General features: G+C 45.2%; 1 protein-coding gene across 2 annotated transcripts in view; it reads right to left on the reverse strand.

Moving 5' to 3' along the window:
- The window catches only part of ADGRB1 (adhesion G protein-coupled receptor B1), a 283,293-nt gene that overhangs the window by 56,239 nt on the left and 202,643 nt on the right, over positions 1–24,411 (reverse strand). The window contains exons 19-21 of one of the 2 annotated variants that reach the window (XM_057412111.1): positions 10,029–10,132; positions 8,749–8,844; positions 2,368–2,470 (exon numbers count right to left, since the gene is read on the reverse strand). In XM_057412111.1, coding sequence (XP_057268094.1) covers positions 2,368–2,470; positions 8,749–8,844; positions 10,029–10,132 — 303 coding nt within the window. The remainder of the gene's footprint in view (positions 1–2,367; positions 2,471–8,748; positions 8,845–10,028; positions 10,133–24,411) is intronic. The other variant, XM_057412112.1, reaches the window with a different exon arrangement.

The raw sequence follows: 24,411 nt of genomic DNA on the forward strand, positions 1-24,411 counted from the left end.
AGGTTTTTCTTACCTTGTAAAGATAAAAAACCCAACTCCATGAAGGCCAAGCACCGGGATATGATGTCCCAAGCTGCTGCTAAAAGATTGAGCAGAGCTTGTCAGTCTGTCAAGGCCATTAGCCCATGTTTTCCTTTAAGAGGGGAAATCAGTCTCCTTGCAGCACGTAGCCATGCCTTTGAGATATGGCCAGTTCATGCAGCATTCATTTCTTTTGTATCATGTAATTGCTGACTGTAAGTTTTTAGCCTTTTCCCAGGCCTTTCATCTTCAAAGAGCTTAGTAAATCCAGGCATGGAATCTTGCCTTTGAGGTTACACGGATGAAAATCAAGGGAGAATCTGGCATTTCCAGGGCAACAAATAGCATAGAAATTCTCCCCTCGTAAGTGTAATTATAAATCAATCACAAACATCTTAATATGTTCCATTATCAATAATTGAATGTGAATAAAATCTTCATTTACACTCTTTGGTCTCTTTTCTGTATAGTTTTCTTTCTCTGTTCCCTGCTAGAGACTGTTTACTAGATGGCTGAGAGGAAATCCAAGAATAACCTTTCTATTTATGGTGTTTCATGCATATGTATGTGCAAAGAGCTAATCTGCCGCATGCAATCGCAGCCGGGAGCTTTGAATCCCCACTGACGGTGAACACCCAGAATCATGTGAGAAAAAGCACAAGGGAGAACCTGGGCTCACAACTGTGCTCTGAAGGAGTGAGAGAGCGTGAAGATATCTGCCTCTTGTCCTAGGGTGAAGCAGAATAACCAAAGAGTGGGTCCAGCCATGGTTTGCCATGTTGAGCATCCCTCTGTACGTCTTCCTATTGAAAGAAGCTCCTAGCACACACTTGGGGTTGCAGACAACACACCCTGGTAATCAAGAGTCCAGCTCATTCTTTCTCCACTTCTTTCCAACCATGTTTGCCATGAAAGACAGCTCTGCTTTGCAAAGTTAGCGTCTGAAGGGCATGTTTAATAGGAGCAGGGCTGTCTGGCTGCATATCTCTGCGCTTCTCTGCGCACATATGACTCAAGCAGCTGTAAAACTTTTCCTCAAACAATGTACCCTTAACCTGAAGGGCCCTCCATAGAAATTAATCCCTTTGATTCATTAAAACCTTAGGGCTTTTCTGCAGAAACACTTCCAGAAGTGACAACATGTTCTGGCTGCCAAAGCACAGGCTGGAAAAAATTGGCTGGTCACTGGTTACTGTTAATTAAAGCCTACATTTTGACTTCTGAGTGAGATTTTGGCAGCAGGAGTAGTGAAGAACACTTCTTCCTTCACTTTTCTATTTAGTGGAGTTAGGAAAGGTTGGAGCACTTGGGGAGATGGGAAAATGTACGACAGGAAGATATTAATCATAGAATCACAGAATGGTTTGGGTTGGAAAGGACCTTAAGATCACTCAATTCCGACCCCCTGCCATGGGCAGGGACACCTCACACTAGACCATGTCACCCAAGGCTCTGTCCAACCTGGCCTTGAACACTGACAGGGATGGAGCGTTCACCACTTCTTAGGGCACCCTGTGCCAGTGCCTCAGGACCCTCACAGTAAAGAACTCCTTCCTTATATCTAACCTGAACTTCCCCTGTTTCATTTTGAACCCATCACCCCTTGTCCTATCACTACTGATGAAGAGTCCCTCTCCAGTGTTAATGATATGCAGTGATTTGTTAGGCCAAATACCAATGAGGAAACTGAAAGTGCTTTGGCTGGAGGAAAGTCATACAGGCAGCACACGCCTCTCCAGCTGTGTCTGTAAGGGAAGGCATGTACGTGCAACTGCTGCATGTGGCTTGACAGTCCATGCTATGCCTTCACTGCTGAAGTCACACTGATCCGCAGCAAGGCCCTCACTGTCCCCAGCTATGCAGCATGTACAATGCCTCTGGCAACACTTCCTACCCCAAAAAAGGTGTTTTTTTTGTGGCTGTGTGCATTAACATCTGCCAAGTGCTTTAAGCTCTGAGTATAAAAGTTGGTGGAGAAATAAATGTGAAGCTGAGAGATGTTGTTTGTTTGGGGTGGGTTTTTTTAAGCCTTTTCTCAATCTTCCTCTGTAATTTTTTGAATATAAAACAGTTAAAGCCTTTGCAAATAACCACGTTTCTTTCCTGTGCCATGTGCCAGCTACTCTAGGCAGAGAGTCAAAAATATCACATTGGTTTGAATCAAAGCCCCGAGGATGCTGACAAAGTCTCCACAAGAAAATTGAAATGTGCCATTTAATCGTAGCTTTGACATGTTGCTAATGAGCAGATGGAGGAAAAATGAGGAAGTGCTGCCTGAATGGATTATTTCAGTGCTAAATCAGGGGGAAAAGCAAACAAACAAACAAAGCTCGACTGATCTCCTACCTTGTTCCGGGTCTGGGTCTGTCCGATCAGGATGAGGGCGTTGGAGGAGATGATGGATAGGCAGAAGTTGATAAGAATGACAGAGCGCTCTGAGCGAATATACCTGCAGCAAGAGAAGATGAGGAGGGGGATCCACCTTGTTACAGCTTGCATTTAGTTATCTCTGGAAAGCATCAACCAGGCTCTACAGAAAGGCCACGGTAAGAAATAGCCCATTTCCTGCAGATCTTGCATGTTAAACAGACAAGAACAAGGGGAAAAGGGAAGGGGAGAGCTTGGGTGCTCAGCCCATAGATCTCTTTATTCTCCCCCATCAATGCTTGGAGTTATGAGCATGAGTCAACAAACTAGTGGCCAGTCTGGTCCTTAGTCTGAGCCACTCCTAAACCAGTAGAGTTCTGCAAGTCTTCTTCAGCTCTGCTCACTTGAAAGGGGGCTTGAAAAGGAGCTTAAAAGAAAACATACAGGCAACACATGGAAAGATTCCCAAATAAGAAGAGCCACAGGCATGCTGGCGATGAAAGCAGATTACAAATGCATGCACCTCCACAACAAAGTGCTTGTGATTCAGCATTCCCCTTTGTTTAACCTAACAACCCATCCTGAAGTGATAAGTACTTGTGGCTTTTTTTCTCCCCTCCCACAGGTAGAGAGGTTTAACACTTCTCAAAACTAGGCCAAATACAGCTGTGGGTCTGTGGCACTGGGGATCCAAGTTAGGAAGCTGTTGCCTTCAGCACCTTGCAGGAACAAGCTATTTGTCACTTCTGATTTGCGGTGTGCAGCACAGCACCAACGCGCTGCTGGGGTACGTGCACACCGATTAACTCAAAGCACTGGCTGCGGAGGGAAGTTTCTTTGAAGGCACTTTTATGTCCCTAATAAAATTAAAAGGGAATTGCGAAAGTGCAAGGATTGAATTTAGGACCTGGCCGTAGCAACGCTTATACACGTGAATCAGCTCAGTTGATTCAGCCTGAATACCAGATGAGTGAAGAGTAGATGCTGATGCTTGGAGGAATTGGAAACAGATCTATTAATCAAGCAGCTCATGCCTGGAGGCTAATGCAGGATTATTTCCTATATTCCAGCACATCAACTATTTATATTGGGAATTTAATTTCATTAACTAATTTAAGCAAGAGTGAGTTGGTCGTGCTTTGGCTGCAGAGATTTGAGCTTCTGATTAGATGGGCAGGATGAGTTAGTGCACGTGTGCTCTGCCGAGGGTAAATCTGTTCTTTAGACCTACTAAAGGCTGCAAAAGTTTGATTTTCATTTCCCTCTGAGTTTTACCTTCGAACAAACATGAAACTTGAGGATTTGGTTTCCTGGTCACTGATGCGAAGTAACCTGAAGTCTATTGGAAACCTGGTTTACAGATAGCTCTCCCTTAAACTCACCCAACTCCAGATCAGACTAGGCTTCCAGCTCAGCTAGAAACTGGGTTTGCTGCCTGCAAAACAAGCCTCTGGTTCCTTTCATGGCCAATCTGATCCCAAATTCTGCCATTTCGTTGGACTCAGTACTATACTGTGTATCACTTGGATCCTATTCCATTTGTGGCTGGAGAGTACCAAGCCATCAATCTATGATTTGATGGTGTGAAATAAAACAGCAAGTCTCCAGTCAGCAGCTCCTAGGGGATAGAAAGGGAGATTTGGACCCTGTCCTAGTGGGAATGAGATGTAATAAATCCGTGCAGCAACACTATGATCTAACTGGCATTAGTGTGAACTTCAAAAATCTCCTTTGGTCAAAAAAGGGAAGAAATCAGTTGATCTTAAGTATAGACTGTATGTGAATATAAGGGAAGACTTTAGATGTTTTAGATGTCTTTAGATGTTTTCCCCCATTAAAAAAACCTTTCCTTTCTCCATGCTTCCCATGGAGAGTCCATCCTCTTCCCCAGGTCCCTGAACCTCCAGAGAATGAGACGTGGACTGGCAGAATCAGAATCATTTAGGTTGGTGAAGAAACTCTCGAGTTCCCAGTGCAATCTCTGCCCAAGAATGGGCTAATTTCAAAGTCAGAGCAGCTTTCTCAGGGCCTTGTCCTATCAAGTTTTGAAAATCACCAAGAGCAGAAATGCCACCAGCTCTCCCAGATGACTTCTTACAGTGTTGAACTGCTCTCATGGTGAAGGATTACTTTTCTTTACAGTCAGTTGGATTTTTTCCTGCTGCAGCTGGTGCCCATAGACCTTTCCATTTGTTTGATTTCTCTGTGACTCCTTCTTAACAACCCCCTCCTCTCCAGGTCGTTTTCTTTGCTTCCATTTACATCACATCCTCCAGCTCCCTAAGCACCCACTGGACTTGCTCCAATGTGGTGACACCTCTTCCAGATGGGGGCTCAAGGGTATCAGATGTGGGTGTCAAGCAGAGAAGAATATTCAATTCTCTTGATCTCTTGGTTATATTCTTGTTTATATAGACCATGAATGCTGGCCTTCATTGTTGCATGGGTGCATTGCTGACTCATTTCCACATCATTGCCCTCTAGAACCTGCAGACTCTCCCCTCTAGAGACATTTCCAAGCTAGTCAGTCCCAGCTCATCCTTCTCCATGCAGTTATTCTGTCCCAGGTGTAGAACTGTGCATTTCTTTGTGTTGTAACACTTCTCCAGCCCATATCTCCTGTTTGCTGAGGTCCTTCTGAATGGTAGTGCTGTTTTGCAGCATATCAGTGACTCTTCCCAATTTGGTGTCATCCACAAACCTGCTGAAGGTGCATTTTGCCCCATCAACCAAGTTGCTAAAGAAGACATTAAACAATATTTGCAATAGTATCAACCCCTGTCAGATGTAACTACTAAGCAGCTCCTGATTAGACTTCAAACCATTGACCATTACCCTTTTAAGCTTGGATGAACTATATCCACCTAATAAGGCACTTTGGAAACCGCTAATGCAGTGCAGTTTCCTGGTCTGGATAGAGAAACATTAGGGGAGACTGTGTTAATGGCCTTTGTAATGTCAAAATGTACAACGCTTACTTCTCTCCACGGTCCATGCAACCAGACATCCCATCACAAAAGGGAAACTGGTCAGTCAGGCACAACCTGCTCTCAATAAATCTGCACTGTCTATTCCAAATCGCTTTTTTGTCCATCATTTTGCCTGGAAATAACCTTTATAACTACTTGTTCCTTAATCTTCCCAGGGTCCGTGAGTACGCTGACCAGCCGGTTGTTCTCTGGATCCTCCTCCTTGCCCTTTTTAAAGATGGGTTTAATATTTGCCTTCTTCCATCCATCAAGAATCTCCCCAGATGATAAACAGTGGCTCCACCATAACACCAGCCAGCTCCCTCAACACCCTTTACGCATTCCATTTGGTCCCATGGACTTGCAAATGTCCAGTTTGCTTGAATCATAGAAGCATAGAATACCAGGTCAGAAGGTGACCCTAAGAATGATCCAACCTCACTTGGCAGAAAAGGTCCTCAGCTCTCTTCCTTGGCAGTGGGTTGTATTTTCTTGCCCAGATTCTGCCACTAGGTATAGGAACTCGGGTGCCTGGGAGCAAACCTTGACAATAGAACAAGGCAACAAAGGCACTGAGTACCTTCACCCTTTCTACTTCCTTCTCCATCAGGCTACTTGCCCCATTCAACACTGGGCCAACACTTTCCTGGGTAATCCTCTGGGCATACTTACAGAAGCCCTTATTGATGTCTTCCACATCCCTTACCAGTTTGAAATGCAGCTGAGGCCTGACCTTCCTAGTTCAACCCTGAATTCCTGCACAATGGTTCCATAGTCCTCCTTGGTAGCCTGACTTGGGTGCCAAACATTTCCTTGCTATGTTTCATCTCAGTCAGAAGTCTCCTGTTACGCTAGGACAGCTTCTTTCCATCTCCTTCCATTCTCTGGCACAGGATGCTCCACAGAAAGAAATCACCATGAGTAGCCATATCCTCTGGCCAAGGAAGTGAGGAAATCATATCAATAGGGAAAAAAAACACAGAACTTGATGCGTTTTGCCAGTGGAAAGATCTCCATCAAAGGCAGAGCTACTCCAGGGTGCTGTCTTGCTACTCCTTGGTTGATTCATGCCTACTTATCAAAATGGAAGCCATCAAAGCAGGGGAGAACTCACTGCACATTTAGGGAACTCCTGCTGTGTCCTGTGTCCTGCAAGATGTGGGGAAGCCACTGTGCAAACCGAGACAGATGGAGGTGGGAAAACCCCACAGTCTGTCTCTTTGTCCCCATTATGCTCCCATAAACACTGAGTCACCTCTTGCTTCCTTACACACATCCTTCTCTGCGCAGTCACTCCATGCTGTCTCCCACCAGGGCCACTGCGTAACTCTGCAAAGGCAGAGCTGCCGGCTTTAAAGCGTTAAAAGCCCCTTGAGAGCTCATTGACAAGCACTAAATCAATCCTTCAGGCTTCAATGGGCAGGGAGTGAGAAAAGCTCGCGCTGATATCTTTCAGGGATGCAGCATTCACTGGAAAAGGTCTGCCGTGCCCCACATGCTGATGGGCTGGTGGAAGAGCTATTCGATAGCAAGCATTGATCTCCATGCTATAGAAAGGTCACTGACTCCAGAGGCTGCTGAGCTGCAATGAGTTCCAGGATGGAAAACACATTGGGACACTCCTGAAATACCAGCATTTCAAGGAGCTGTTTAAAAGCAGTGGTACCATCAGAACTTAGAGAAACTAAGTTATTTCAACTGTTCTGACCCTTGAATAGTTCATTTTCTCCCCCAGTTTTCATTTTCATGTCAGTTTTCAAGAGGGAAGATGTTTTTCTCTCAATTTCCCCTATTTTTCTGCATGAGTGGTGCAGCAAGTGGTTCGCACCACAGACCCTGTCTCCAGCTGTGACCCAGGACTGCCATCACCGGCAGATAACAAGGTCACTCCACTTCTATAGCCCCCCATGTCACTGACCTCTCTGTTGAGACTGCTAATCGGGCCAGTGATGCACCATCTGCAGCAGAGATTTTGCAGCCATCTGTCTACTGGGAACTGGAGTAAGTCCACCAACAGGCCACCAACAGCCGTCAAACGGAAACAACTTCCAGTTTTCAACCAGGCTGTGCCAAGTTGGCTGTGGCTGAAGCTATCGTTTGCATCAGAAAGCTCATGCCATTCATACCGATGGCTGAGTAGGTGCCACTGAGAAGCAACCATTATTTGGGGGGTTTGAATGGGAAGGGGAGGGTAAATTCATTTCCTCTCTGATATGCAGCCCAAAGCTAGGATCACCTCTCTTTTACTCTGCCCCCCTTTTCTTCACCATGTTCCTTTCCCTCTTGTCTTCCCACATCCTTTCTTTCTGCTTCCCCATATATAAACAAACCCTAGCTGGGCAAAAATCTGGGAATGTTTCCAGATTGTCAGCCTCAGTGAGCTTATTCATCAGAAGTGTTTCATACTCAAGCTGAGTCTATGTATGCATGCTCCAGATGCCTTTGTCCAGAGGTCTGAATGGGAAAATTCCCAGCCAAAGCTCCCTGAAACAGCTGAGCTCTGGTGAGTGCTCTCCACAGAAGACCAGGCAGTTGGGGCATAAGGAGTTTCTTCCTTAGTGAAAAAGAATGACTTTATACTCTTTTAGCAACAACAGCTGGAATAATACTGCTGATCCCACTTCTAAGCTGTTCCTCCAGCCGTTGTCTATCACGCTACATAACACCTAGGGCAAAACAAAATGGGAGCCAGGAGGTAATGTTGACTTGAATATGATGTTCCTGAGACCATTAATAGGACAGCACATTCATGTCCAGAAGCTATGCCTAAAATAAAAAGGACACACAGAGCGCTCAGGGCTCAGCCACGGGAATGCTGTGAAGTTTAGGAAACATGGAAACATGATCTACAGAGAAGGGATGGAACAAACTCAGCGCACCAAAGAGAAATTCTGGAGATCACTTGATCATGCTTAACAGATATTTACACAGAGAGACTTAGGATAGAGAGCCCTTTAACCAAGATATAGCTGGTCTCAGGATCACTTGGAAATGCATGTCCATCCTTGGCTAGCTCAGAAATGCCCATTCAAGCCTCCCATAAACATGTCCCCCCCGTTCATGCTGATCATTTTGGGCATAGGCATAACACAAAGGCTGGAATGTGAAATTAAAGAGAGTGTATTTTAAACAAGACAGGCAATTAACTTTACTGTCCTCAATAAGAGTTAATATTGAGGGGCACACTCCTGGAAGACAATACATCGTGTTGTTATTCCAAATGACTCTAGGATGCTCCAAACTTATTCAACCTCATGTCTGAACTTGGTTTTCAGATCCTGAACTTGTTTCTGATAAGAAAGAGAGGGTGAGGCTCGAACACTTGCTCTTTAGTCTTCTATCCTAACTTTCCACTTGATCCTGACACCAGTGACACCAGTAAGTCACCTACCAGCGCTGCCCAGTGTTGCCCAGCCTTAGGAAAAGCAGGAGAGGACAAGGACTTGAGCACATCCAATGATACCCCAGGCACGGAAAAACCTGAGTTCTAGATAAATGTTATTATGATCAGTCTTCAGCTCGTAGCACTTGCTATAATTAACTAACCACTATGCACTGTCACAGTATCAACAAAAAAGATGCATTTTTGCTCATTTTTCACTCTCTTGTTTCTTTCCTACATGAAAAGGTAAAAAAAGTTAGCTAAAATCACAACTCTGATCTGAATTAACCCTTTCCTTTCTATTAAGAAGCATCAATGGGTGAAATAAGAGCCTCAGACTGGTCCCTTCTCTCAAAAGGGTCACCAATAATATTTAAACAGTATATTCTCTGTAGCTAATCCATTTCAATTTCACAGTCATGCACCTGGTTCTGATTTTCTTGGGTTTCTTTAGCTTAGAGTTCTGAAGCTCTCAACACTTTTGCCATGAATTTAGGAAAGGTGTGAGTCTCATATATAAACTCAGACCTCGCTCAACATAGTTTAGGGTGAGAAACCTTTGCACACCTCGATTCCTCCAGCTTATACAGTCCACCAAAACATATCTAATAGGGGCATGGACCAATGTGGGCCTTTGTTCAATAAAACTTTGCTACTAAATCACTCCAGCCTCTATAAATGATGCAACTTAAAGTTACACCTGACCTGCTTATAGGTGTACAGGAGCTCTCTGCAATGGGATGTACTGAGGAATCCCATGTGCATCAGAAGCTAAAGGCAGAATGTGGCTAAGAGGTTATTTAGTTAGAGCTAGTTAGAGAGTTATTTAGACCATGTGGTTTATCATCCTTAAAGCTCCTGAAAAGCGCTGTCATTTCTTCAGGCCAGATGTTTTCATAACGGGTCACAGATGTTTTAATGTTATCAAAGACCCAACTGGGAATACCTTGGAGCAATACCAGGAGGCAGTGTGTGTCCACTTCTCCAAGAACAAGGTTTCCTGGGGTATACAAAGGCATCTAAACCAGCATGCGGCTTTTGAAAATGGAACAATGCAACTACATGGGGTCATGGCTCTAATTGCACTGTACTAATTTCTTTGGCATTAGAAGGGAAGAATAATGCCAACTAAGCCACCATAATGACTTAGTGCAGGACCCACTCATTACCAAACGGTTCTTCCTCAGGCACCAGACACCCAAAACCAGAGAGGAAAACCTTCAGGCTCCATGTAGGTCAAACGACAAGTTACTTTCCCCAACAAGAAGAGAAGAGAATGAAAGCCATACCTCCAAACAGAGACATAAATGATAATCAACAGCAAAAGTGTCAGCGAAGATACTCCACAGCCTACAATTAATGTGACAGAAGGGACCAACACCTTTTCCATGTTCTGAAAGAGAAAAAATAAGACATTTATAAAAAAACGAAAGAAAAAGAACCCACAAAACCAAGAAGATGCTCAGGACCAGCTCAATTTCATGGCAAGAACTTTCCTCTTAATTTTCCGTGTTTCAACTCACCTGATTTTCACATGCACAGTATGTACAAATACCAGGATCTATTTCTGGTTGACCCACCCTTTTTGAGGACCTTATTCTGGTCCCACACACACCAGTGTTAAGTCTGGGTGACAACTCTCATACCCATATTGAGGAAGGTGAGTAAAAGATGTGGGTTGCAAAAGAAGGATGAAGCCCTTCAAGTCCAGTGTGAAAGCATGAAGATAACTAATGAGGCAACAGCAAAAAGCAGTGCCCACACTAGACCCATCACAAATGAGCTCATCTGAGAATAGCGGTGATGAAGGTTGGAGGATTAAAACATGGTAAAAATCTTTCACCAACTACAAATATCCCCCTGGAAAAGGAGAAGATGAAGCAAGCAAAGGAAAACCAAAATGTATATGCTCCCCAGGGACGCAGCATCAGTTTATACCATCCATCACTTCACTACTCTTACACTACTACACAAGGCTTTTCTTCATATGCAGGGCTCCTTACTGGAAAATCTGGTTCTCAATTCACTGAATCATAGAATCACAGAATGGTTTGGGTTGGAAAGGACCATAAGATCATTCAGTTCCAACCCCCTGCCATGGGCAGGGACACCTCACACTTGACCATGTTGCCCAAGGCTCTGTCCAACCTGGCCTTGAACACTGCCAGGGATGGAACATCTATCACTTCTCTGGGCAACCTGTGTCAGCACCTCACCACCCTCACAGTAAAGAACTTCTTCCTTATATCCAACCTGAATTTCTTCTGTTTAAGTTTAAACCCATCACCCCTTGTCCTAATACTAAAGTCCCCCATGAAGAGTCCCTTTCAAGCATCCTTGTAGGCGCCCTTCAGATATTGGAAGGCTGACTTCTCATCTAAACACATGGATCTGCTGATCATCAGCTCTTGCAACATCAAGAACAAACACACATGCTGTAACCTCACCTGAGCTAGTTCTCTGCAGTACTGGGACTGCGTAACAAGCTAATGTCTGCCAGACTAATATCACTAAACTGCCCCAGTTCTCAGCTTAGAAATGAGGATCTGGATCCCAGTTGGTTTGCTCTGCTGCAGGCTTTTTTCCTGGCATGTTTCTCATTTCCACATCACTGATGTCTGCTGGCATGAAGGCAGAGAAGCAGAGACCCACAGTGCAACAGACACATGAGAACCCTCTGTTTAGACTCATTAGGCAGTATGCAGAGGTGTGGGAGCACAGTCAGGGTTGTCATTAGACTGGCACAGTACCAACACCTATCACTACAGCCATGAAGATGAGATGGTTCCTGACATAGCAAGGGCTTAGCATAGGGAAAGAGAAAGCAAAAAGCAATTACACACGGATTTGGGAATGGAACAGGCAGTTCTCTAAGGACTTGTCTACACTGTTTTGTTGGCAGGTATGAGGCTGCTCAACCTGAACCTCCAGTCAGTGAGATGCCATGAAGCTGAGGCGACTGCAGCTCTGTTCCAGGCTACTGAGCCTTCTGCAAAGCAAAATATACTAGGCAAGGCACAAGTGCCATGTTTATATGGAGTCTGGCCAGCTCAACACATGGGCAAAGCAAGTATGTGCCCAGTGCACACAGCCAGTAGAGGTTTAGTCCACAGATCCCACCATGAAGAACAGAAACAACCCCGATATAAAGGGATCTGAGGTGAATAGTCCCTGAAGTCCAAAGGGCTGGGGAAGATCCCATTTACTTGCTTATTTTGACCAACAGCACCTCTCACGTTTTGAATCTCATTGACGGGGGGGAATTAAGGAGCAAAACTTTCACCACTCTGCTGCAGTGAACCCCATAGGAGCTATTGGGAAGGCTGGCACAAGAGCTTTAGGCATTTTTAGCTCTAAAAGGGCCTTTCAGTTCTCAAAAGGGGCCTGTAGGAAAGATGGGGAAGACTTTTTAGCAGGGCCTGTTGCAGCAGGACAAGGGGTGATGATTCTATGATCATAGGCAAAATTTAGCAACACATTCATTGGATTAAATGCCCAACTGGCATAGGTACCCAAAGGAGTAAAGGTTGATTGAGGGATCTTTATTGAATGCAAACTAGCTACAGACTGGACCTCAAACTGCACTTAGACTGTGGTGCTACCTTTCTGCAATGTCCCCTCTCTTCTGACCACATCAGCTCTGACACTTCACTACATGTACGCCAGTGCATCTTCCTTGAGTTTGCTTTGTGAAACAGGAGGCTAAGGACTCTCCAGAACACACCATAGATACACGCAAAGGGTTTGGATGCTGATCCTAATTCAACTTGCTGAAATTATGGAACTTGATATATATGAAGCTATGGAACTGGAAAGCAATATCTTAAGTCCTTTTAATTACCAGCAATTGTGCAAAAGCTCCGAGAATAATATGGTGCTGAGCCTCACCAATCCATCCAGCAAAGTTACCCCAACCTAGACTTCCCAAAATGCTCACGGAAAATGTTTCAGTTCCCATGCGGATTCTTCCTTTGAACTTCTATGGAGATTTGGATCCTTAACTGTGGACCTATTGGAGCAAGTCCAGAGGAAGGACATGAACATGTTCAGAGGGCCAGAGCAGCTCTGCTCTGGAGCCAGGCTGAGAGAGCTGGGCTGGGTCAGCCTGGAGAAGAGAAGGCTCCTGAAGAGGAGACCTGAGAGCCGCTCCGGTGCCTAAAGGGGCTGCAGGAAAATTGGAGAGGGGCTTTGGGCAAGGGATGGAGGGACAGGCCAAGGGGAATGGCTTTAACCTGACAGAGAGGAGATTGAGATGAGCTCTTAGGCAGAAGCTCTTCCCTGTGAGGGTGCTGAGGCGCTGGCACAGGGTGCCCAGAGAAGCTGTGGCTGCCCCATCCCTGGCAGTGTTCAAGGCCAGGTTGGACACAGGGGCTTGGAGCAAGCTGCGCTAGTGGAAGGTGTCCCTGCCCATGGCAGGGGCATTGGAAATAGATGGTCTTTAAGGTCCTTTCCAACCAAAACCATTCCATGATTCTACTATCACAGTGATTTTTAATGTCAACTCATACGACTGTATTCCCACCCTGAGAATTTACTCCTGCCAAATATTTGTGGAAGGTTAGAAGGAGGTTTTCAGAGAACTAGGTAAACATAAAGAAATTTCAATGAAAACGTCAACATTTTCGTTTGTTTTCTATCAAATAAAAATTGAAATTGGACATATTCCAGGCACTGCTAGTGCTGAAACACCATATTCTGATCCGCATAAATTGAAATGTGGAAGGGACTTTCTTTTGGGAACAGAAGTCCCTTATTTAGTCAGGCACTGGGGTAGAGTAGGAGGGAGAGATGCAAACTCCACATCTTCTCTCTTTGACACCTTGGTTTCCCCTCTTGCAGAACCCAAGTGAGCAACAGCCCTATCCCACCCCAGAGATGCACGGTCCTAATAGATGTACTGTGAAGCACAAAATAATCAGAAGTGGATTGCTCCTTCCTCACTCATTCCATGCTCACTCACAACCCTTTTTATCTCCCTGCACCCTCCTTAAGGCAAAATGAGTCCACGTCGCACAAATGGTGGCCTGGGATGAGCATCGATTGTGACGTTTGATTTAAGTAGGTCTCATTTCACTGACTTTTCATGGGTAACTGGATAAAAGTGGGGGAGGAGCTCCATTAAAGTAAAAAACGCCTGACATATAACTCATTCTTAAACCATCCAAGAGACACTGAAGAAGTGGAGTTTGGATTTGAAGAGATGAGCTGACTACATCCCTGTATCTCCCACACAATAACATGAACATCCCTCCCTTCCACATCCTCTCTGACAGCCCCCCACCTCAAAAAAACCTCAGGTTCTTTTACTCCTTTCCCTATCCCCTTTCCCACATCACACATAACCTAGATACCAAATCAGCTGTGTAATAGGTTGCATGTACTGCTCCATGCCTAGGTCAGATGTTTGCTCACTGGCAAGGCATTACACCGGCCAAGTGGAAGCCAGTCTTGTGGGTAATACCTGGTGTCTATCTGCAGCCCTCTGCACAGAAAAGACCCTGATCTTAGCATTCTTCTTTATCCTTCAGCCCAGCTTTCACAAAACCCTTGCCCACTGGAAGGACTTTTGCTGAAGAGAGATTATGAAGTGCATCCCTTCTCCCTATAGAGACGGCATGGTTGGTCCAGCCATGATTGGATTTCTGTTGTCGTCATGAGGGTGGATAATCATAAAAACCACTGGCTGCAAAGAAGAACAGGAGCACAGTACTTTAGAAATAAGAAGTCTTAAAGGCTTAGGCCCACGTAGCTTAGGATTCTGCTTTCCTTCTTCATTATTAAGGTTTCTCTGTCCTCCCCATCTTCTCTCCCTCCCTCAAAAACGCACTTCTTCCCTTTGGCAACCAAAGCACTGTTTATTTTCTTTCTTCTGACTAATTAAAACCCCTGACAGAAGGTGGTTGAATGCTGCAGGATCTGAGCCTTGCAAGGGAAATTTCCTTGGAGGAGAAAGAGGGGGGAAAACAAGCTTGGTTTAAAAAGTGGTAATGCTACCAACAGAAAAGCAGTATGGCATTCTCAAGAGAGAAAGCAGTTCTTTGGGAGCTTCCCAGTAGCACAGGTGAAGCCTTAGGTGACATGGTCTAGTGTAAGGCCTCCCTGCCCATGACAGGGGACAGGAACTGGATGATCTTAAGGTCCTTTCCAACCCAAACCATTCTATGCTTCTATGAGGAGCGAATTGGTTGTCTGCAAAACACAGGACAGGAACTCAGTTTCCTCCTTTGGGGACCACAAGTGGTCCCAAGTAACCTGTCCATCACTACCTCCCCGTATCTGCTGATGGGTGCCATGCAGAAGCAACCTGACGAAGCCTTGCCTATTTGGAGCTGGAAAGAAAACCTTTCCCTGTGCCAAGCAGGTCGTTACGAGTTGCAAGTCCCACAGTACTGTCACCAAGCATGACAAGGGAGGAGAGAAGCAATCAATGACATCAGCTGAGATGGAAATAACGAGTACTACTGCCTAGGGCTGCTTGCTGTCCTACCACCTCATTGCTCTGCCTAGCAGGGCAGAAGGATGCTCCTCTTTACAATTTCACTTTGCTTCCTTCTCCCTCTTTTCTATTTCCTTCTTTTCCTTCCTTCCTAATTTTTAGTTTCCTTTCTCTTTCTTACCCTTTTCCTATGGCCATTTTCCAAGACTTATTCTGCCTTTTCTTCTTTCTCTTCATGCATCGCTCCGTCTCTCCCCCCATTATGTTCTCTGCATCCTTTTCCTTCTCTTGTTTTCTGCAGAACACCGTGAAAAGTGACTTCATTTGAGTCGTGCTTGTTCCATTACCCTGCTCTGGCTCCAGGGTCAAACAGGATCCAATTAGAACACAGTATTTCTTAATGCCATGCAGTTTGCCTGAAACCTTACAAGCAAGCTGTTCTTTCTGCTTTTTCCACCCTTGATACCAAGGAAGGCTGAGCAAAGTCGTTTTTAGGTACAACAGCATCATACTGAAGAACTGAACCATTTCTTTCACTCCCAAATTAAACACAGGTATGTGAATTTGGAATCTGGGATGACGGGCTTCTTTTGGTTTGCTATTTGGAAGAGTTGCCTTGAGCCTGACTTCCATTTGAAATTAAAGACTCATGAAGTCATAGAATTACAGCAGCACTGGTTGCAAGAGACTTTAAAGCTTTCTAATCCAATTTACAGCTTGGAGCAAGGCTAGCACTGACATTGGGGGGAGGCTGGCCATGGTTTTGCTTGGATGAGTCTTGGGAAATCTCAGAGGTGGAGAGCTCCCATCCCTCTGGTGCCTATTCCAGGGCCACATCACTCTTCTGGTAATAGGATTTTTCCTAAGGTCACACATTAACCCCAAAAGCTACAGTTCATGGCTTTTCCCTTTGTTAAAACATCAGGCACAAGACAGAGGAGTTCCGTTTTATAACTTTGGTAATTGCCCCTCTGACACCTTTAGGCTGTGATTAGATTGCCTCTTATATTCATCTATGTAGGACCGAGCAGGTTCAGATCCCAGTACCTCTCCTCACAGGTAATGAGCATAAAGCAATGAGACTCATTCCCCTCTTCACAAAGAACTGGACTGGGTGGGTGTGATTTACACCAAGAACTGCTCAGGAACCATTTTACTGTGCCACAGGCCTCAAGGCTTTTCATGCTTTTTGTGAAGGTTTTTGAAAGCTATATTGTATTGATTTTGTTGCTGGTTGGACAACTCTTGTCAAAGCAGAGAGCTGGTTGTTAAAATTGCTGGAAAATAATGCTTTTAACAGCACTCACAAAAGGGAGCAGCTTTCTGAACAAAGGGGTGTAATGTCAGTGCTGAAAGAAAACTACTGAGAACGGCTGAATGACCAAGAGGTGAACGTGGTATTGTCATCTGCCAAAGAAATCACCATTCAGTTAAATTCTGTGTTTCTCTTTTGGGCTCAGGCTCTTTGTATATCCGCATATATACTGCAGTGGTGTTGTAAAGCACCAGGCATGTATTTTACTACAATACAACCACTGGACAAAAAAGGACAGCAGCCACTCCAGATAGCAGCAATCCGCAGCATCTTTTTGACTTTGGTAATGAGTGATGCTATGACACTTTCAACTGTCTGAGAACCAGGCTCTTGACACGTTTAGCAGAGAATGCTGCCGTTGATGTGTGTCCCCACCTTTAGGGCTCTGCAGAGCCAAGAGAAGCAAAGCCTTGCACCTGCGTGCAGAAAGAGAAGCTATGAGGGATGCAAGGAGCAGACCCACTGAATAAGCAGTTCTTGAACACTGCCAGGGATGGGGCAGCCACAGCTTCTCTGGGCAACCTGTGCCAGTGTCTCACCACCCTCATAGTGAAGAATTTCTTCCTTACATCCAATTTAAATCTACCCTCTTTCATTTGAAAACCATTGCCCCTTGACACTACGGGCCCTGGTGTTGTGGACAAGACCCTGGCCAGCAGTTAAGCACCACACAGCTGCTTGCTCACTCTCCCTGAAACAGGATGGGTGGTGAGAATCAGAATGGGGAAAGTGCAAAAATTTGTGGGTTGAGATAAAGACAGCTTGATAATGAAAAGAAAAATAGGGGAAAAAATGAGAGAGAGGGAAAAAAAACCCTCAAGGTGATGTAAAATAGAACAATCGCTCACCACCAAGCAACAAATGCCCACACAGTTCCCAAGCAATGGCAATCCCTCAAACCTCCAACCCTCCAGCTTTATATTGTGAGCATGACACCATACAGTATGGGATACCCCTTGGGTCAGTTGGGATCAGCTATCCTGGCTGTGTCACCTCCTAACACCTTCTGCATCCCTAGCCTGCTCACTGGTGGGGTGAGGAGCAGAAAAGGCCTTGACTCTGTTTAAGCTCTTTTCAGTGATAACAAAAACACCCGTGTGATCCACACTGTTTCCAAAACAAATCCAAAACATAGCCCCATACCAGGTACTATGGAGAAATTTAACTCTATCCCCAACAAAACCTGGTTAAAAGGTCTATATCAATTTTTCTTATATATTTTATATAGTATTATATATGTACTTCATATACTGAAAGACCACAATAAGGTCTCCCCAGAGCCTTCTCTTCTCCACCTTCTAACCTTTGAGGAGGGCTTTGAGATCCCTGCATGAAGATCACTTTGTGGCATCATTAATAAATAATCCTTTTACAACCTCTTTCACAACATCCTCCCCAGCTCTGCCCATGTCATTGCAAATCAGATCCAGACGATTACTACCTTGTTTTGCTTCATAACTACAGGCTTCTTATGTCAAAGCTAATAGTCACCCATTATTTGGAACGTTTCTGTGTAGCTGAGGGCCCCTTTTATGTAATTTGGCCACTCTAACAGGCAATTCTGTATAATTACAGTACACAAAAATCACCCGGAGAGACATCTTAACGTGCTACTATTTATTAACCACCACTAACTCTTCACTTGGTATCGAGTCCACTCTCAAGCTACAACATGGCAATCTGCATTTAGTAAACAGCCTTGATGAAGCTTGCAGGGCAGAGGAGTGGTCACTCAGCCAGTTGTTAATAGGAACTGTCAGGATAATTTCCTTCAGGCTGGCAGGGAATTACAGGAATTAACAGTACTTATTGTCTACCTGCCACTCCTTGATGCCATGGTCAGCTTGCTGCTGCTTTTTGAGCTACCAGACTGCACTCTCAGTGCTTCAGTTTCCAGTGCTGATCTCAAGGAGGGCTGGATCAGGCTCAGAGTAGCTCTAAGGACCACTCTCCTCCTGCCCAGCTGCCCTCAAACATTTTCATTATCATTATTTAAAATGCATTCATAGAGTCATAGAATGGTTTGAGTTGGAAAGGGCCTTAAAGATCATTCCCCTCCAAACCCCCTGCCATAGGCAGTGGATTTTCCCTTTCTGTCTCTTTCCCATTACACTTTGCTTGGTCAAGCTGCTGAAAACACTTTTTAACGGGGCTCTGAAAAGTAGCTCTGAGCCACTTTGCATCCCTCTGAGAGATGTGGTTTAGGAACCAGCGTGCTGAGCAAAGGGACAACAAGCAAGCAGAGCAGGGCTCTATTCCCAGCTTGCCTGCAGGTCAACTGCGTACATGGCTCCATCATTTAAACCAATCTTTTCAAAGCCCTCTCAGCCGACCTGCTTTAGATTGCAAACAGTGGCTTTAACTTCTCAGGGGCCTATTTTAACCCCCTGGAAATGGAAGAGAATAATACTGCCCTCCATCTCTCTTCCAAAGCTTAATTCAGCTTAGACTTCTGATACGTGTAAATGCGTTAGGGGATTCCTAGGGCTACACTGGGACAATCAAGCACCAGCATTTCATTTTCTACTGCAAATTATTAACATGGGGAGGTATGGAGCTGCAGTATTAACATGGAGAGGTGTGGAGGAGAGAGAGGAGAGAGCTTTTTGGTTTAAATGTTTGTGAGCTGACCAGGTGGTGCTTTTTACATCTTTGCTTTCATGCATATGGGAAACTTTGCTCTGTTCTAGCCTTTCCCTTTAAAGCATGCCATGGCAGGGGGGTTGGAACTAGATGATCTTAAGGTCCTTTTCAACCCTAACTATTCTATGATTCTATGTTAAAGGGAAAATACAAACATTTTCCACAATAAAGGTGGTAAGAATCACAACGTCCTGTTCCTCTAAGGTTATGTGCTCCTTCCTTCTAAGACAACTAGGCAGAAGTGAACTTGAATGAGTACCACTGTCACAGGCACTGCAGTAAACAACAAACCTCTATCTCACTATGTTAGTCCTAGAAAACACAATAGTCCAGTACCCACTCCGTTACCCTGAGCTGAAGTGATGATACTGTATAGATAACACTCATATAAAATCACTGTTCAAGACAGAGGGGTCTTGTCCATCCATGGACCATGCCAACCCCTGGACCACAGCTGGACAAACCATGATAGATCAGGGAGCTTTATAACAATTAAACAGTATGGACAATTACAGGATAGTGCTGGAGACACTTCTACCAGGGAATTTATGATCATCATCATTATTGTTCCTATTACTAGCATTATTTTATAGTATGAACATATGCTCTAAATACATTAAAAATGAACTGCCTTTACTGCTCCCTTCTGCTTGAGATTGCCCCTTCTGTGCACTACACAAAGGATAATCAATTCAAAGTCTGTAACTGATTTGCAAGCCTATTCTTGCATTTCCCATCTTGCCCTAGTTTCACAAGCGTGCCCTCATCCCTAGTAACTTCCCATCATCAGCGCTGAGCACCTTGCAGGGAAATGTGGTAAGATTTACACACAGCTGAAATAAAATAACTCCACAGCAGACTGGGAGAGGAAAATGAGGGTAGAATCCAGACTGTGTTTATCCTGATTTAAGCAGTGTTTTGGTTCCATGCCAGGCGACAGCATTTCACCAAATTACTCCAAAACAGCCCGCTGTTTGTTTTACTCAATCATTGTTGTACCGGTGAGTGATGCCAGACTGGTAGCTCTCCCCACAGCATGGGCAGCACATTCCTTCCCCATCCTCTTCTTAAGAGAGACATGGCTGAGGAGTAGGGGGAACACCCAAGATGCTCATATCACCATACTGAAAACAGACATCTGCCTTCCCTTTCCCCTTCTCCCACCCTTGCCCGGTCCTTAAGCAAAACCTTCATCCAAAGCACAAGCCGTGAATACTTGTGGAAAGCCTGCAGAAGCCATCACTTAAGCATCTCCTAAGCCCTGCCTTCATTTAGTCACTTTAATTATTACTTGTGGATATGATTCCTCTCCTGTAGAACTCAAGCAAACGTTTCCATCTCTCACTGCTCAATCACTGAAGATGTCTGCATGGGCAACAGTTCCTGACCTGCACAAGGTCAGGAACCAGATGTCTCCAGCTCATTATCAGTCCTCAGAGGCTTTCAGGGGCTCCTTGGCTAGAGCTCGCCTATGAGAAGATGAAGGGATTTCAACCATTTGGCAGATCATCAGTACACTCTTATGATGATAATATTCCCATTGCAGTTTGAAAAGCCCATGGGATCCAGCATGTTTCCACCTACCCAGTGCAATGCACAGCTGGTTACTGTGGACTCGCTGGTGCTAATTCCCTCTACATGGAACGGTGATCTCAAATCAGTGCACATGGAATCAGTTTCTGGCCCTGATGCCCATCTCATTCACAGCAGAGTGATTGGGAAGTAAAACTGTAACAGCCGCTAGAATTACAAGTGTACTGAGTTGATATAAACAAGATCAAAACTGGCCCCAGTAGTAGAATATTCCCCATGTGGGGAATGGCTGACATGATTGCCATATTTAAAAGAGCAAAAAGACAATTTGCCATGAAAAATGAAAGCCTTGTCGTGCTTGTGGGAAAAGAGCAATGTCATTTTGCTTTCACAGATTTATTGTGTTGTGTATATCCTGCTTGTTAGTAGGGCAGGTAGCTAGCAAGCACTGAGCTGCAGGCTTAGTTTTGACTAACCACTATCACATGCAGCATAATCCTGCTTTCCTGATTAGGCAGTCCTGACATTTAGAGGGAACTTTCAAGCTCAAATACTCATAACTGCAAGTCTGACATTTGTTTTCGATGTGTATTACCCATTTTTGCTTAAGTATTGCCGTTGCTGCCAAAATCTTGCGAGTAGATTAGTACACTCCGTTATTCATAGATAGCAAAAGCATGACGGGCACAAGCCTTTGAGAAACTGATTCAGTTTTGGTTGAAATGAGTAGACATTTGTTGTAAAACAAGAATAAGAACTCAATTTCCATGTCTCGCTGCATGGCAACTCAAGGGCAACTTTAGCCTTTAGGCAGGGCTCAACAGGGTTGAGTGGTGAGCAGCTTGCCGAAATTTCCCCAAAAAAGGGCTTTTCTAGGTTGAAGTACTATGAAGATGGGTGCGGAATGATAGGAGAAAGACAAGCACCACTCAACAGCTCGACTCAATGCACTTACTTAGTCCTTGCAGTGCTTTGAAAAGGAAGATAATCTCATTTAGCACTAATGCGCTGACTCCCACCCCTGATGCGCCCATGAAACCCAGCCTCCATCACCCACTTGTTACCATTTTCAAGCGAGCACCTTTTGTGATGTCTCCCACGCTGTCCTCTGACTTGGGAGATGCTCCCCCCCCAAAAAAAAAAGAAAAACACCTAAAAAACTACCCAGTGCTCTTGCTTCAAACCTCCTCTGTTAAACCCTGCTCGGCTCGATGTCTACAAGACAACCCTGACAACAGCAGATGTGCCACGACTTACTGCGGATCGCGATGACTAATGCCCTCGCGCTGTTTACATGTGCCCCCACACCCGCCTGTATCCAAGCATCCTTCTATGTCAGCTGGAAATTTCAGTTATATTTTGTCTATTTTGGGTCTGGGTCATTTTGTGGCTCATTCTGTGTTGAACAGATTGAAGTCGTCACTCTCAGGTGATGAGGAGGTTGGAATAACACATTATGAATACAAAGATAAAATAAAGATGGATCATCAGCTACAGTGGGGTACAGAAAACAGGCAAGGTGCTCTCTCCAATTGGGATTTTCCCAGATATGCACCCTAACCTACCAGAGCTTCCCCATCTGCCTCCATCCCTCTCCTCCACCTCCCATCAGCATGCTACATCTCTGCCACGCTTCTCTCCTTTACACAGCAAGAAGACACAAAGGGGATCTAGTTCACAGAATTATAGGCAAGAGGGTCAAAAAGACCTGACAAACTCATCTCACCCATTTGCCTGCCTTAAAGCTATCTGAAGCATCCCCAGCCTTCAATAAAACCCTCACTGGTGGAGGGTAGGCTCTCAGTGCTTGCCTATGCCTGCAGACAGAAGGTTTTCCCTTGTGCCTAAATTAAATCTCTCACACTGCAGTTTGATTCCAATCCCCAGCAGACACAGACAGCAGAATTCTCCCTTTCCACAGCTACTTCTACCCTTTTCAAGACTATTATCCTCTTTCCCTTCAGTCTTTCCTCCTTGAGAAAAAGAGTCAAACCACCTCATAGAGCTCACCTTCGCTCACCATCAGTGTGGAGGCATCACACCAAACATCTTTGTCACATCATCCTCTCCCACACATATGCTCACACATTCCCACACTCGCGTACTGTACCAGTCATCCTGTTTGAACACAGAGCAGAGCATCCCGGACATGTACCACTCACTCCCTTTGTTCACATTTCTGCCCCTTAATGGCTCAAATCATGCACTGATCCTCAGAGCTGTTTTCCCAGCTCTTAGGAAAGGGGAAAGTAGAAACTGGGAAGACCCTGGTGTCCTGGCTTAAATCTACACGTCCTTTAACAGAGCAGTAAGCAGTGGCTGGGTAACAGGGCAGCTGTCACATTTGCTAAGCTGCCTTCATGGCAACAAGCCATTAAGCACTGCAGCTCAAAATAAGCACCAAACCCCTCAGGAACGCCTGGACACGCAGTATCCCAGACATGCACGGTGAGGGTTTCATTTCAGCTGAAGACAAGTGACTAACCTCAGCCCTGGTCTGTTCCTGGGGTCACTTGGTTAATGCCAGCGCAGCTCTTGCCTTTACACCGAAGGGTGAATGTGGCTCGGTATTACTCACGCCGAAGCACTGAATCCCACAACGGTTTTAAGCTCCCAGCCACTTGATCATGTTCCTCTCCCACGTCCCCTTCAGATGAAGAGATACAGGGTGATGCAGCATTTGCCTGCAGAAGAGTCACTGCCAGGGCTGTGCAGAGCTCGCTGGTTTCAGCTCGCGGGGGAAGAGCTGCAGACCCACGCTGCTGCAATCCCACTGCCTGGAGTTTTGTCGTAAGTTAAAGACCTGAGCGAATCCACAAGCACGGAGCAGGAACTCGGCGGAGGGAAGCTGTCAGCTCTGAATATCTACCCAACTACCCGCTGGATCGACAGACAGCTGAAGCCGCAGACAGCCGCCAAGGAGGTGGGATGCTGGATGACTGCTTATTATGCTGAGCCAAATCCTCCTATTACTACCTCGTGTGCTACCTGTCTTCTTTTAATACATTCGAGTGTTGTCTCTCCTCGAAGCATGGAGCTGAAAGGGATTTCCTATCCCACTTGTCTCTGATTCCTTTCCTGTGTAGTTGTTTAAACACTAATCACTTATTTGCTGACGGGATGACTTCTTAGGTCAGCACACAGCACACAGCAATGGCAAACTCCATCACATCCCCCACCAAATTAACAAACCCTCTGCCTCCTGGCACCTGGAGCACATCACAAGCTCTATTAATAATCCCCTTCCCCAGCATAAATCATCTGTACACTGACACCAGGTCCTCTCCAAATTCAAATGAGGTTTAGCCCAAATTCACCCTGTGATGCATAATGACCTCATGTCAGTGATAAAACCCCACATGTTTTAAAGCAGGTGACTTCCAGCAAAGCAATGATGGAGAAGCACAATTCAGCCACCTCTGCTAAGAGGCCACATTTGAAAGGTAGTGCAATTCTTTAAGAGGGAGCTGGACTGTGGGTTGTCCCATTTGGGTACCTAAGGGCAGCACACATCCTCTCTACTTCCTAATTGTATTATGAGAGAGAGTGGGAAGGGAAAACTGTCAGCCCAGATGGTTCATATCCTGTCTTCTCCAGGCTACCAAAGCTTGCTGAAGCTCAAGGGGACTCTATGGAGTTTAATGAAAAGAGCATCCCTGCTGAGCAAAGGAAAGACCAGCTTGTGGTTTACACAAGCCTATGGGCTGCCACAGACCTCAGGGAAAGGCACCCCTGAGAAAACACA

This window comes from Pezoporus wallicus, unplaced genomic scaffold, assembly GCF_028554395.1.
Source record: "Pezoporus wallicus isolate ANWC-B61680 ecotype Strahan unplaced genomic scaffold, APGP_CSIRO_Pwel_v1 contig_13809, whole genome shotgun sequence".
Taxonomy (NCBI): domain Eukaryota; kingdom Metazoa; phylum Chordata; class Aves; order Psittaciformes; family Psittacidae; genus Pezoporus; species Pezoporus wallicus.